At 48.7% G+C, this 14,286-nt stretch overlaps 2 protein-coding genes across 5 annotated transcripts in view; one reads left to right on the top strand and one right to left on the bottom strand.

The window, feature by feature from the left end:
* The window catches only part of ANKRD27 (ankyrin repeat domain 27), a 52,553-nt gene extending 48,206 nt beyond the window's left edge, over positions 1–4,347 (bottom strand). For 2 of the 4 annotated variants that reach the window (XM_045076001.1, XM_045076002.1), the window contains exon 1: positions 4,205–4,347. The gene's annotated coding sequence lies outside the window, so the exon portion shown is untranslated. Of the gene's footprint in view, positions 1–3,817; positions 3,837–4,204 lie in introns of those variants that run through there. The other 2 variants (XM_045075997.1, XM_045075999.1) reach the window with 2 other exon arrangements.
* A 643-nt stretch (positions 4,348–4,990) lies between these two features.
* On the top strand, positions 4,991–7,598 carry LOC101672936 (regulator of G protein signaling 9 binding protein). Its single transcript, XM_004765220.3, has one exon. It carries the CDS (start codon positions 5,389–5,391, stop codon positions 6,100–6,102), a length of 714 nt encoding a protein of 237 aa, XP_004765277.1. The 5' UTR covers positions 4,991–5,388; the 3' UTR covers positions 6,103–7,598.
* Positions 7,599–14,286: the final 6,688 nt, after the last annotated feature.

Below are 14,286 nucleotides of genomic sequence, written 5' to 3'. Positions count from 1 at the left end.
GTCCAAATGCATGAAACACACAAGACTTGAAGCAAGCATTGCTTGTGAATGGGATAGAGCCTGATGAGTTTCAGCCCCGACTCATCTGTTTTCTCTAGGACTTCATTCCTCCTGGTTGCCAATGACTGAACCCTCTGTCCAGGAGTAAGGATTCAAAGAGCACTGTCCAATGCTCTTCTCAACCTTTCTGTTCCAGTAGTTAAAACATATAAGAATCCAATACAATCAGGTGCCCAAGGTCAGAATGAAATTCTTACATGGGGGTAAATGCTTAACACAGGTTAACGCCCTCACAAGTTTTACTTGCAAGAATTCGTTTTATATTTTAAAATAACACGCAGGGGCGCCTGGGTGGCTCAGTGGGTTAAGCCTCTGCCTTCAGCTCAGGTCATTATCTCGGGGTCCTGGAATCAAGCCCCACATCGGGCTCTCAGAGAGTCTGCTTCCACCTCTCTCTCTGCCTCCCTCTATACCTACTTGTGATCTCTCTCTGTCAAATAAATAATTAAAAAATAAATAAATAAAATAACATGCAAAGTAAACTGACTATTCCTTATTAAATGGGAAAGAGGAGTGAATCCTCTTATAAAACTCCTTTAAAAAAAAATTCCACCCCTGCCTAAGCACAAATGATAGGATGATTTACAGCAAATCCAGCAAAATTAATCTGAGATACCAAATACCCCGAACATGAGTTATCTGAGCTTAACTCCTACAAACAGGAGAGCGAGGCAAGGTCTCAAACTAGCACCGGACATTTCAAGAGGGTGGTGTGCACACTTGTGGTTTTGTGGTCTACAACCGTCCCACCAGCCCAGATGAGGCTGGGTGGTCAGGTGTCCCCATCTCGTGACAGCGTGCAGCCTGGCTCAGCAGAATCCAGCACAGGAATGTCTTGTGCCTTCTAGAGATAAACTCCCAGCTGAAATCTCACTGCTGTGGCTGCTTCCACCCTTTGGTGAGGGCGCTCACCAAAGACCCACACGAGACTTACTGCTGCATCCAAAAAGATGCACACTGCATCCAAAAAGATGAGCATTATTCTCCAAAGAGTTTAATTTGTGATGCATTATCTTTGTTTCATAGCAAATGGAAGCAACTGGATGATGTAATATATGATGTTATAGTCACTTATGTCCTTCTGGCCTGTACTCTCTATGGATCCTATCCATATTTTTCTCAAAAGCTTTTCTTCAAAGCATCCAGTCTGTGCCTGGCCACGTGGCTCACTGTAGGCATGCTGTTTAACTGTTCGTCCACTGAATAACATGATAGTGGGGTGTCAGGAAGCTCAAGCTCCCAGGGAGACATCATCTCTCAAAGAAGCTGGAAATCCAGGGGAGGATGAAGGGCCGGCCCTAGGTAGCCATGCTGGCACAGGCAAAAAAGCCAGAAACAAACGATACTCAGAGCTGGCTAAACACAGTGACAGCTGGAATGTGGAGAATCACACAGGGAGGGAAGGCCTCAGAGCTGGAAGAGGGGTGTGACCACTAAAGGAGCAGGAAGAGTCTGGAGGAGTACAACCACCCCTGGATTTGGGTCTGAATCCTTTCTAGGTCTATCTTCACCTGGTCACACTCCTCTGCTCCTCTAGAAAAGAATCAAGTTACCGACCGGACACCAACCTAATCCTGGCAATTCATAAACAAAGGGAGGGCCCCACAGAAACACTAATAGTGCACAGATGTGTGAATAACAAAGACCCAGTAGTTGCCCTCCTGAGGCCAACACAGTCCAAGAGCCACAAGAAGACACACCAAGACCTTGACCCCAGGCCCTAGGCAGACAGACTGTTGGCTCTCCCACTGAAGCTGCCTAGCAGGGCGATTCCCGGTGGCAAGCCAGAGTGAAGAGAGCTCACCCACGGGATCTGCTCAACATCAGAGCCTCAGCTGCTCTCCTGCCACGGAGCCTAGACACAAGCATCTGTCCCTTCTCCCATCCTGCGCTTCTCCTTCAGAGGCCTCTGCCCTCCTGATCTTACTAGGACTGGTCCACAGGAAAGCAAAGCAATCTTTCCAACACTAAAGTCTACTGTGGGGCAGCAGTCCCCCTTAGGCTCAGTTTTGCTTTACAGTTTCATTTCTCTATGATCAACTGGGGTCTGGAAGAGATGGTCCTCCTTCTGACACAGAGTCAGGAAGTCAATAGCAGCTAACATTATATGACAATACCTATATCAATCACCTCACTTCGTCTCATCACCGAGGCACTGAATCATCTCACATCATCACAAGAAAGGTGAGTACAGCACAATAAGATATTCTGAGAGAGACCACATTTATTTAACTTTTATCACATATATTGTTAATAATGGTTCTTTTTTTTTTTTTTTAAAGATTTTGTTTATTTATTTGACAGACTGAGATCACAAGTAGGCAGAGAGGCAGGCAGAGAGAGAGGAGGAAGCAGGCTCTCTGCCGAGCAGAGAGCCCGATGCGGGGCTCGATCCCAGAACTCTGGGATCATGACCTGAGCCGAAGGCAGAGGCTTTAATCCACTGAGCCACCCAGGCGCCCCAATGGTTCTATTTTTTTATTTTGTTTATCTCCTACTCTGCCTCCTTCAAATATTAAACATCACAGGTACGCAGGTATAGGGGGTAAAAAAACGGAGTATAGGGTTTGGTACTACCTGAGGATTCCAGCATCCACTGGGAGTCTTGGAGCACATTCCCCATGGACTAAAGGGTGGGCTACTATATTCTTCCAGGACTTCCCCTCCACTCCCTACTAGATGAACTCTCAGTTTCTCTTCCTGGCATTAAGGGACTCTCACTCTGCCCTTACACCCATCTCTGTAGCTTCATATCCCTCCGCTGTCCTTAAAGCTCCCCAAAGCAATGGGTTCTCCCTCCTTCTATCCATTTTCTCTTGAAAACTACTCTTTCCCTGTTAAGGCCCCATCTGGTCAGTGGGTGGCAAAGACCCTGCACCATGGAGAATGGCCAAGGCCTGGAACATCCAAACCCCGGGCACAAATGGCCCCAAATCTATAGATTCAAGACAAAGCACAAAGTGAGATGCAGCCCTGGGGCCCAGCGCTCTGGATCTTCTGAAACGCCTCGGTACCATGCCGGGGAAGGTGAACTCCAACGCTAATATCCCACTAAGACCCCCTGCTCTTCTCTGGGGCTGGTGGGAGAGTGAGCTAATCAAAATAAGAGCCTCTGCCCATGAATCCCATAAACCTGGAAACCCCCAGCTCGAATGCAAACTAGTAGACCCTCCAATCTCCCCAGCCCCTCCTCCCCTGAATGTCCTAAATCCTCAATGAAGACGTGTCATTTGCTCCGTGGTCCAGAACCACTTGCTAGTGCCAAGTCCCTAACATCTCCAGGGTCCATGCCTAGCTCGCCCACCTTGGGCAGTCTATGTTCAACGAAAAGAACTGAATATGGGCGCCTGGGTGGCTCAGTGGGTTAAGCCGCTGCCTTCGGCTCAGGTCATGATCTCAGGGTCCTGGGATCGAGTCCCGCATCGGGCTCTCTGCTCAGCGGAGAGCCTGCTTCCTCCTCTCTCTCTCTCTGCCTACTTGTGATTTCTCTCTGTCAAATAAATAAATAAAGTCTTTAAAAAAAAAAAAAGAAAAGAACTGAATAGACCCAGAGTCCGGAATATCTGTTGGTGCTTAAGTTTTCCTGGAGTAATTTTTACCCAGCAGGAGACCGGCGCTTCAAGAGGCTGGCAGGCAGGGATTCCCTCCTCCCTCCCCTGCGCCTTCACCACCCCCAGGGACCACATGGACTGAGGCTCCGGACCCCCACCCACATCCTCCCCCTCCAGCGGCCCCGCCAGGCGGTCCGCAAACCCACCGAGGCCACTCAGCTCTTGAACGACTGCCCCGCCCACTGCTTGCAAGTCCGAGCTCCCAGGACCCCGCATCCTCTGGCCCGTCCGGTAGTCGCGGGGGTCAGAGGGCACATTCTTTGCTACCCCGCACTCCAGGGGCAAAGAGAGCCCGGCGGACGACGGGACCCTCAAAGCGCGTGCGGGGTGATCCAGCCAGCGAGGAACTAGGGTCTAAGGGTGCCGCCCAGGGGCAGCCAGCCCAGCCTGGGGGCGCCGCGGGGCGCTGGCCGCCGAGAGGAAAGAGCCCCTCCCCCTTCCAGCTCCCGGGCCCCGCCCGGCCTCTAGGCCCCGAGGCGCAGCCGTCCCAAGAGAAGGGAGGCGCGGGATGAGACAGGAGGAAGGACACTTACTTAAAAGGCTACATAATTTCACTCCCTGCCCTCCTCGGAGCCGCGGCGACGCCTCCCGTAGCCCGGACTCGGACCTCGGTGCCCACCACCCCAGCACAGCGGTTCTGCTCCACCGCCCACCTCTTTACTCCGCCGTTGGGCGGAGCCGCACCTGGTCAGCCCAATGATCGGCCGTCCTTATCCAGAGTGACGTGTGCGCAGAGCAATCATTGAGTCCGCCCAGCCGGGGTGGGGTTCAGGCGGCGCACAGGGCTTCCTACTCAGCCCTGAGTCGCCGACTGCGCGTGCCCGGAACGGGAGGGGGCGGGGCCGAAGGTGATCTGACACTAGAGGTGGGGTCCAAGCTTGGTCCGGGGAAAGTGGGTTGGATCCTGATGGCGAGATCCGGGAGCCGTCCCGCCCTGCGAACTGCCCTTTACTGCTAGCTTTGGAGGACGGAGGTGCCCAGTTCTACGAGGCACACCACTCCGTCGCTGGCAGGGTCTGGGAGTTAGGGTCCCTGAGTTCGAATTCCCTCACTTACATGGACATCGCGTGACCTAGCCCCCCCCCCTTTTTTTAACCTGGGCCTCAGTTTCCCAGTCTTTACGATACCGGAGTGTTGGAACTGCCGAGCCCTAGTATTCCCGAACTGTAACGGGGAGAGGAGAAGGAGGAGATGGGGGAACCCACACGTGACCTCCCCTCGTGGGGCCCCGCCCATCCACTGTCTAAGGGATGGAAGCGCCCTCGGAGGACGGGAGGGGGTGGGCGGATCCTAAGAAACCCTACCCCGCAGCCCTTGGCAGTGGCTAAGGCGGACCGCGCGGCTTGGCGGCCGGCTAGCCTTGGCGACGGCACTGGAGAAGGATGGAGACCGCAACCCGGGCTTCGCAGAGAGCTCCTTGGAGGCGAGGGAGGTGCAGAAACTAGGTGTGACTCCGAGCAAATCGGGGGAGGATGGATGAGGGGATGGGAGATAGCTAACTGGGCTGTCTCTCTGCGTCCAGTCCGCAGAGGTGCACGTCGCTGGTCTCCAGAGGCTTCGTCGACAACATCGGCAGCGCCGAGCCAGTCTCGGGGCCATGAGGAGCGCACAGGCCGCTCGGCCGGGAGCCGCCGTCGGGGCTGGCAGCGTCCCGCTGCGCTGAGCGCGTGGAACGGAGAGGGGCGCAGGGGGCCGGGCTGCGCCGGAGCGCACAGCCATGGCGAGGGAGGAGTGCAAGGCACTGCTGGACGCTCTCAACAAGGCGACCGCATGCTACCACCACCTGGTGCTGACCGTGGGCGGCTCGGCGGACTCGCAGAACCTGCGTGAGGAACTGCAGAAGACGCGCCAGAAGGCGCAGGAGCTGGCGGTGGCCACCCGCACCCAGTTGACGGCCGCGCTGCGCGACCGGGGCCTGGGCGCCGAGGAGCGCGCCGAGTTCGAGCGCCTCTGGGTGGCCTTCTCCGGCTGCCTGGACCTGCTGGAAGCCGACATGCGGCGCGCACTGGCCCTGGGCACTGCGTTCCCGCTGCACGCGCCGCGGCGGCCGCTGGTGCGCACAGGCGTGGCGGGCGACTCGGCGGGCGTAGCAGCGCGCGCCCTGAGCGTCCGCAGCTTGCGGCACGAGGCGGAGGGCAACTTCGACGTGGACGACCTGCGCCAGCTGGAGCGCGAGATCCTTCAGGTGAGCGAGATGATCCAAGAAATGGAGATGAAGGTCAACGTGCCCCGCTGGACGGTGCAGGCCCGGCAAACGGCGGGCGCCGAGCTCCTGTCCAGCGCCAGCGTACGTGTCTCCTCCGTGGGCGCCGTGTCCGTCCAGGAGCGCACCGGGCCCTGCGACCCGAACAAGGCCCTGGCCGCCACCGTTTTCAGCGCCGTGCTGCTGGCGGCTGTGGCCCTGGCAGTCTGCGTAGCGAAGCTGAGCTGACCGACACACGACTTTTTCCTGCCACTACCGCTCCCTCCCGGGAGAAATCCCTTGGGAACGACGGCAATCGCCTGGACTGGAGATGGGAGTGGGATTTGGCACGTTTAAGGGAAGGGGTTCTAAAACCCCGTGTGTGTGTGTGTGTGTGTGTGTGTGTGTGTGTGTTAGGCAGCACATGGTTTCCTCTTGCTGACCCGGGAGGAGTTAATTTTGCGCGGGCATCCAGGGCATTACCGCTAATGTATGCAGCAGCTTTATCCCCTATTAATAGAAAACCGTCCCACGGTGACCCCAGATTCCTCGGAGTTAATGGGTGACCACGTGTGCTGCTGGGGCGTGTTTACACGGAGTCTGGTGTTTGGTGCCCCCACCCCTACCAGCGATCCCCACTCTCTGCGTGGGTTAGTTTGAAAGGGGGGTGAGGTGAAATGAAGTTGGGCCGGGGGAGTTGTTTTGCTGTGTGGGTGGTGATTTGGTTTCCTGGACAAAACTAAGAAGATGTAAGCAGGTTATATTACCTTAATCCTTTGGGGCCTAAGCTTAGGATAGTGTGCAAAGCGAAGTCCGTTCGAAGTGCTTTCTCTATGGCACACCATTGAGCTTCTTGGCAGAGTTCATCAATTAGTTACCAAAAGCAGCTAGAAGACATTTCGGTTTGGGGTTCGGTGACCTTCCCCACAAGTGCTGACCCTACTTAGGAAACCAGACATTGAAACTGCCCCCACTTGCCTATTGCAAGGGACTCTTCCCGGTCAGCCTGGGAGGAGCACAAGCTTTGGGAAAGACATAATGCTATTCAAACAGGCACTTTCTCCTTTGCAGGGGCTCATGTTTGTTCCAGAACTAGACCAGAGTTTTAGATCCTCCTTGCGGGGGAGGGCTGCAGAATCCTCTTTGGAGCCGTTAATCCTTTCTATCCCTTGGAATTTGCCTGCTGGCCAGTAGGAGAGCTGGCTTTGGAGGAAGCCACACAGCTCCCTGACCCTCACACTGACCCCTGAGAGGGTAAACCTCACTGCTGCATGCCGTGGGACCGGATTAGCCCCAGAACCGGGTTAGAAGGCAACAGCTTCCACTTGGAAATTTCAGCAGCATTTTAGAAACAAGAATCATTGAGGAAGAAAAACCATATAACCATATGTTGCCCTATCAAAGCCGGTTTCTTATAGAGGACATTTGGCCACAAAGTCATACGTGCCAATGAGTCAAACACAGTGGTCTTTACTTACACCCTTAAGTTAGTAAATATACATCTATTATGAAAATAGATCTTGAAGGCAGGAGGTCATAGCATAAACTAGTGGAACCACGCTGTACATAACAGAGGTTGGGTGACCCCTGCTTCTGTTGCTCAGTGAGTAAAGAAGGTGGAAACCCCTGGGTCCCAGGCTGAGCCGTGCCACCACCGGCCGCCTGTTTTGCAAAGAGAACATAGCTGGGGAAATAATGCTGAGAAAACACATTTACTTGTCAAAAGGTAATTTCGGGGCACCTAGGTGGCTCAGATAGTTGGGTGCCTGCCTTCAGCTCATGTCATGATCCCAGGTTCCTGGGATCGAGTACCCCACTGGGTGGGCTCCCTGCTCAGTGGGGAGCCTCCTTCTCCCTCTCTCTCTCTGTCTGTCATGAATAAATAAAATGTCCAAAAAAGGGGGGGGGTAATTTGGAATAAAACCCAGAGACTTTGGCTGAAAATGACAAGGTATTTTTTTTTTTCATTTTTACCCTCAAAGTGGGAAAGAAGACCAGGAGGAAGGAAATGACAGTTTCACAAAAGGAGCTCGGAGGGCAAATAGGAGGGGTGCAGCCATGGTGCCCAGTCCTGAGGTCCACCCTTCCAGCCCAGCTCGCTTCCCTCCTCCTCAGCACACAGGTTACAGTACCTCAGGGTGAAAATATGGGATCTCCGTGTGTGTCTGTGACAATGGTCTTAAAACACCCACAAGGGCTTAAGCCGATTAAAAGTTTTATGACCTTAACTAATAAAAGAAACACCTTCTGCCTCATCTGAATAGGAACCACTTTAAATTCTTTTGCACCAGCCTGCTCAGAGTAACTTCAGAAATGACATAAAATTTATCGAAATCCCCTCATGCCTTCGTTCCCCTCCCATAAACATCGCAATACAGAATCTCCATTCCCTTCCCCAAATCTCAGTTTTCCCAGTAGAGAGGAGGCTGGGCATTTTGTGACCCAATGTTGGAAACTATCCTTTAACACCTTTATTATACTCTCTTGTTTCTAATACAGTGACTCTTCTGTTCTTACCAAGTTGTTTTGGTTCATAACGACAACAAAAAATCGTTCAGCAGAATCTATTGAAAAAAGCCCATGAGGTGTTGTATAATCCACAGAGAGCAGTTGGGACAAATGTCTTTGTTGTCACCCTTTCCACCCACTTGGCAGACCCTTGGGTATTTAATTGTATGTGGAATCAGATGTGTACCTAATTCGAGTCCTCTGGTCACTGAAATTAGGGGTAAAAGGTTGCACGTGCACATAGGGGCGCCTGGGTGGCTCAGTTGGTTAAATGTCTGCCTTCAGCTCAGGTTGTGATCCTGGGGTCATGGGCTTGAGCCTCACATCGAGCTCTGCTCAAGGGGGAACCTGCTTTCCTCTCTCTCTCTCTGCCTGCTGCTCTGCCTACTTGTGATCTCTCTCTCTCTCTCAGTCAAATAAATAAAGAAAATTTTTTTAAAAAATGTTGCACCCACACACACACAAAAGCTGAATTACAATGAACTATTTATCCTGTGGACCTGTTAACCTAAAGAACTCTGTGTTTGAAAGTTTTAAGCAATAGGACTATTTGGTATTATTCGGAGTTCTAACATTTCCTACTAGAACTTTCGCTATGTGATGCAAGAAGAATCAGCTTCTGCTTGAGCAATAGGCTGTTGTCACTATATCTCTCTGCTCTCATTCCTATGTATATAATTCAAGACATTGCTTTCTGATAGAAGCCTGATTCCATTTAGGTGTTTGATATCAAAGTCATTAATTTCTAAAAATATTCGGTATGATTTTATACCATGATATAAGTACAGGGAAATTTTTCAAGATATTTAACATAGGATATATATGATGAGGTCAAAGTTAGAGTCTATGGCCAAGAAAAAAAATCTAGTTTCCCATATTAAAGATACAAGTTAAAAAATAGATCTTTATATCTGAAATTAAATGCTATGATAAATACCTGTAGAGAGAAAATAACCCTGACTTCCCTTTTGGGAAAACGGTACTATTTTATCTGATTTGGAGAAGACAAGCAATTGGAACGTCAAGGCACTTACAGAAACTTTTAACTATTGCTAGTTATAGAAAAAAAAATGAAACATTAATGCTTGTAGGAGAGAAAAAAATGCCTGGCAAATTCATTTTTTGTGTGCTTGAAGAACTTAATGCTTTTAAAAGCTTCAAAGGAAAGATTTTTGATAAAGAAAATTAGAGCATAACCTGCATGGTTTACTTAAGGTTTACAATAAGCTACATAAGAGACGTGTGATGTCAAATGACAAGTCATTTTGGTTTAAGAGTGTTTTGGTTTGCATGAGGCTCCTGGTGATGCTGCATGGTCTGTTTCTACCTGCACATTGGTACATTTTTAGCTACTCAGTTGCAATTCAGAGATAACTCTCCCTTCTGTAATGAACGCTTGCTTGTTAAGGGTGTGAGCCCTGCGTTGAGAGCCTGTGTGTTAGCCTGAGAAGTAAAGAATGTAAGACTGGCCTCTGTCTTCCTGTGGGGAGTGCCTCCTCCCTCAAGGCCAGATCAGCTGTTGATGGACAGGGACTCTGCCTCTTTATCCAAGTACCTCAGAGAAGTCATTGACCTTCCTGTGCCTGGGTTCCCTCCATGGTGAAACAGGGAAGGAGCCCTGACCAATGGACCCAAAGGTCCCTTCCAGAGTTTAAAACATTTAGTAGAAATCAGTTACATATCAAAATGAAATGTTACAGTTTGATGGTTATTATCTAAGATTCCATATAAATTTAAAAAATCAGAATGAACTGAGCTTACTGTGATATTAGTCCATGTCAGAATTAGTGGATGGACTTAAAAGCAAATTTGTATAAATGCTATTTATTTACAGTACTTAGATTAGGAATTTAAATTCAGACTATAGGGCGCCTGGGTGGCTCAGTGGGTTAAGCCGCTGCCTTCGGCTAAGGTCATGATCTCAGGGTCCTGGGATCGAGTCCCGCATCGGGCTCTCTGCTCAGCAGGGAGCCTGCTTCCCTCTCTCTCTCTTTCTCTGCCTGCCTTTCCATCTACTTGTGATTTCTGTCAAATAAATAAATAAAATATTTTTACAAAAATAAATTCAGACCATAAGTCTGAGTCCAAGAAAGCCTACTATTGATTAAACAGTTGGTTTTACCCAGCAATCAGGCTATCTAAGCTAATTCTGGGAAATTATAGATGTGAAACTCTCACTTATCATGGAGGCTGGGAAAATCCTATTCTGTGAGTAACCTGGAGCCCTCAGAACCATGACCGCATTGGCTGCCTGCTATCAGGAAAACATGAGCACGGCATGGGTGGTTTTGTATGTGGCATCAGATCCAAAGTGGAATTAAAGGCTTCATGTCAACTGTTCATCTACCTGAAATTGTTTATTAAATAAAAAAAATTGGGGTGCCTGGGTGGCTCAGTGGGTTAAAGCCTCTGCCTTCTGCTCAGGTCATGATCCCAGAGTCCTGGGATCGAGCCCCGAATCGGGCTCTCTGCTTGGCAGGGAGTCTGCTTCCTCCTCTCTCTTTCTCTGCCTGCATCTCTGCCTACTTGTGATCTCTGTCAAATAAATAAATAAAATCTTTTTAAAAAATAAATCAATCAAAAGTAACATGCAGCGTTTATAACTTAGTTGGAAAAGACACCCTCAAAAAATTCAGCTATTGACTCTTGTGATTTAAAAATACATATATTCTTAATCTACTTTATGCCCATTTGAAGTGAAGTGAAGGTCCTGATCAACATTGTTACCCTTCACAGATTTCATTACATAAAGAGATATTCAGAAATTCTCTGAATTTCTGGATTCAGGATTCAGGATTATGAATCCCCAAGTGCTTCTGTACAGTATGATTATACTTGTCTTGTAATGTAGGAGGGAACCAGGAAGGGCAGTAGGTCTCCACATGAGCGATCTCTGGCTGTGGTCAACACAGATCAAAGTCACATTCAAATAGTATTCCTCAGTATTAAAAACTGACTGAAGGTGCAGGAACTGACCATATGCTGCAGCCCTGTGTCCCCAGGGACAAGATGGAGTTCTCAAAAAAGCATTCTTTTCATTTACTTATTTTTATCTCATTCTTACAGGGGAATCTGGGTGTTTTCATGGCAGTACTATGAGATCTTGGGCACCCTTGTCTGTTGGTGTTTATAACCTTAGGCTAATATGACAAAGGTAAACAAGCCAAATGACAGCTCCCATTGGCAAAATGATTTTGAAGAGTCCTTTTAATATGCTGTTGCCAGAAAGCAAAGTTGAATGTCCCCTGCCTGTATGGATTGTTAGGCATATAGAGATCTACAAGGAAATATACAGAAATGAAAATATTTGTGAAGGTGGGGGAATTATGAATTTTTTTCAATAATTCAATGTTATATTGTTTTTACAATATAACAATAAAATTCTAAATGTTTTTATCATCCAGAAAATATTAGTATTATTAAAATATAAATTTTAACAGTAGGGTCCCAAAGCATAATGAGAAACAATTTCAGAACCTTCTCACCTAAAAGCAAAGCAAAACAGTTTTGGAATAATCCTACCCCAGGGAATCGGAAGTTTTAAAATTTAGTATCAAGACACTGTAGCCTTGAGGTTAAGAGCACTACGTATGGAATAAGGTACAGGGGGGTTCAGATGTGATCACGCTGAAGACCTTCAATGTCTCTGACCTCAACATCTTTATCTTTGCAATGGTGTGAAGGTATACTTCATAAGGATATTGAGATAAGACTTTTTCCAGGCACAGGGAACAATAAATGTTGGCTGCCACAGTTGTTATTTATCAAACTACTTTAGAAGTCCCAACATTGGATAATTGGGGAAAAGAAACCATATGAAACCATTTACCCCATCAACTTAGGTAAAATCTGTCAAAAACCAATTTGAAGGTCAAAATTAGATACACTTGTCAAAATGACAGAAGGTCCCCCAATAATGGGTCCGTGATCAAAGGAGCGAGACTGATACAAAGCGAAGGTCAAGCAAAGCTTTATTTCGTGCCAAGCATCGAGAATCAAACCAACTGGCCCGGGGCAGTCTCTTACAAAGAGGCAACCCCTCCCTGCCTTACAGACTAATTTTATAGAGCAAAGGCCACGGGGTTGAGCCTGGCCACACACAGCAGCCAATGAGATTGTTAACACACAGAGAAAGCTGCACAGTCATGCTAGGTCACAGGCGGGTAGCCAATTGAATTACAATTCACCCCATAGTAGCTATATGAACTAGCCTATCACCTTGGTCAGAATTGGCACCCAAAAGGCAGGGCCCACACTCCCTGGTAGCTAGCAAGACGGTATGCGCCCCCACTGATTGGATGTCTCCACCTGGCCTGACCCGCCCTTGTGTTTGGGCTTTGTTACCTGGGACTGGTTTCCCGGACTTGCTTTTTTTTTTTTTTTTTAAGATTTTATTTATTTATTTGACAGACAGAGATCACAAGTAGGCAGAGAAGCAGGCAGAGAGAGAGGAGGAAGCAGGCTCCCCGCCGAGCAGAGAGCCCAATGCTGGGCTGATCCCAGGACCCTGGGATCATGACCTGAGCCAAAGGCAGAGGCTTTAACCCACTGAACCACCCAGGCACCCCTCCCGGACTTGCTTTTAAGTAAGTTCCCTGAGTGGGGTAGGGTGGCAGGGTCAGTTTAAGTTTTACTGCATAAACAACAAAATCACTATTTAACCGGATGAATCGCTCTGGCTAAATAGGCCCTTACAATACAAAGGATCAAGTACAGATGGCTTATCTGGCAGTTGCAATCTATGCATTTTTTTTTTAAAGATTTTATTTATTTATTCGACAGAGAGAGATCACAAGTAGGCAGAGAGGCAGGCAGAGAGAGAGAGAGGAGGAAGCAGGCTCCCTGCTGAGCAGAGAGCCCGACGTGGGACTCGATCCCAGGACCCTGAGATCATGACCTGAGCCGAAGGCAGCGGCTTAACCACTGAGCCACCCAGGCGCCCCGCAATCTATGCATTTTTAAGGTCAAATCCGTTGAGGTTTAAGTTCAATACAGTAATTTTTGCCTTTCTCAGGTGAGCGGTTTTGAGTTCTGACAAAGGGATGCAATCATGTAACCACACTGCAAACAAGACATTTTCAACCATCTCCCCTCCCCGCCCCACCCCAACCTCTGGCCCTGTGCTTTCCTAGTCGATCCTTTCCTTCTGCCCCAGGCTCTGGCAACCACTGACTTCGTTTCTGTCCCTACAGTTTTGCCTTTTCCAAAATGTCCCATAAATGGAATCCTTACATATTTGAGAAAACAATGCTGTGAAACTTTTAAAAACTCTTTTCAATAAACATTTTGAGACATAATTTTTCTATGGTGATTCAGGGGGCACAGGATGTTACTGGTCAATCGCAGGTGTGTTTTGTTTAACCCAGGTGACATGCCTTGGCTCCTAGGAAGGCTGAACAGGTTTTCCTGATACCGTGGAGTGTCCAAGCTCAAGTTTTCTTTTGTGGCTAGCCCCATAGATCACATTCTCTTTCTTTCCGGTTTTGTTTTAAAGATTTTTATTTATTTGACACACAGAGAGAGTATGAGCAGGAGGAGAGGGAGTCAGAGGAAGAGGGAGAAGCAGGTTCCCCACTGAGGAGGGAGCCTGATGCAGGGCTCCATCCCAGGACCAGATCATGACCTGACCTGAAGGCAGATGCCCAACCCACTAAGCCACCGAGAAACCCCTTTCTTTCTGTTTTAAACTGAAAAGCCTGATAAATAATGGATAACAGAAATGAATTTGGGCTTGCTGAACTCGAGACCAAACTAAAAGACTGCACACAGCTATAGGTGAGAAGCAACAGGAAACATGAAGCAAGATTTTTTTTCCCCCCAAGGCCTACCATGTTCTAATCAAATAAGGACTTTCTCAATTTTAAGTAAAGCTGGCAGGACTGGCAGAACATAAGAATGAAGACAGTTGAGTCTGGGGCGCCTGGG

This window comes from Mustela putorius, unplaced genomic scaffold (assembly GCF_011764305.1).
Source record: "Mustela putorius furo isolate JIRA1106 unplaced genomic scaffold, ASM1176430v1.1 tig00000174_pilon_pilon_pilon, whole genome shotgun sequence".
In the NCBI taxonomy this organism is placed as follows: Eukaryota; Metazoa; Chordata; class Mammalia; order Carnivora; family Mustelidae; genus Mustela; species Mustela putorius.
The sequence above is the reverse complement of the archived record's forward strand: the minus strand, read 5'-3'. Positions and strand labels throughout refer to the sequence as shown.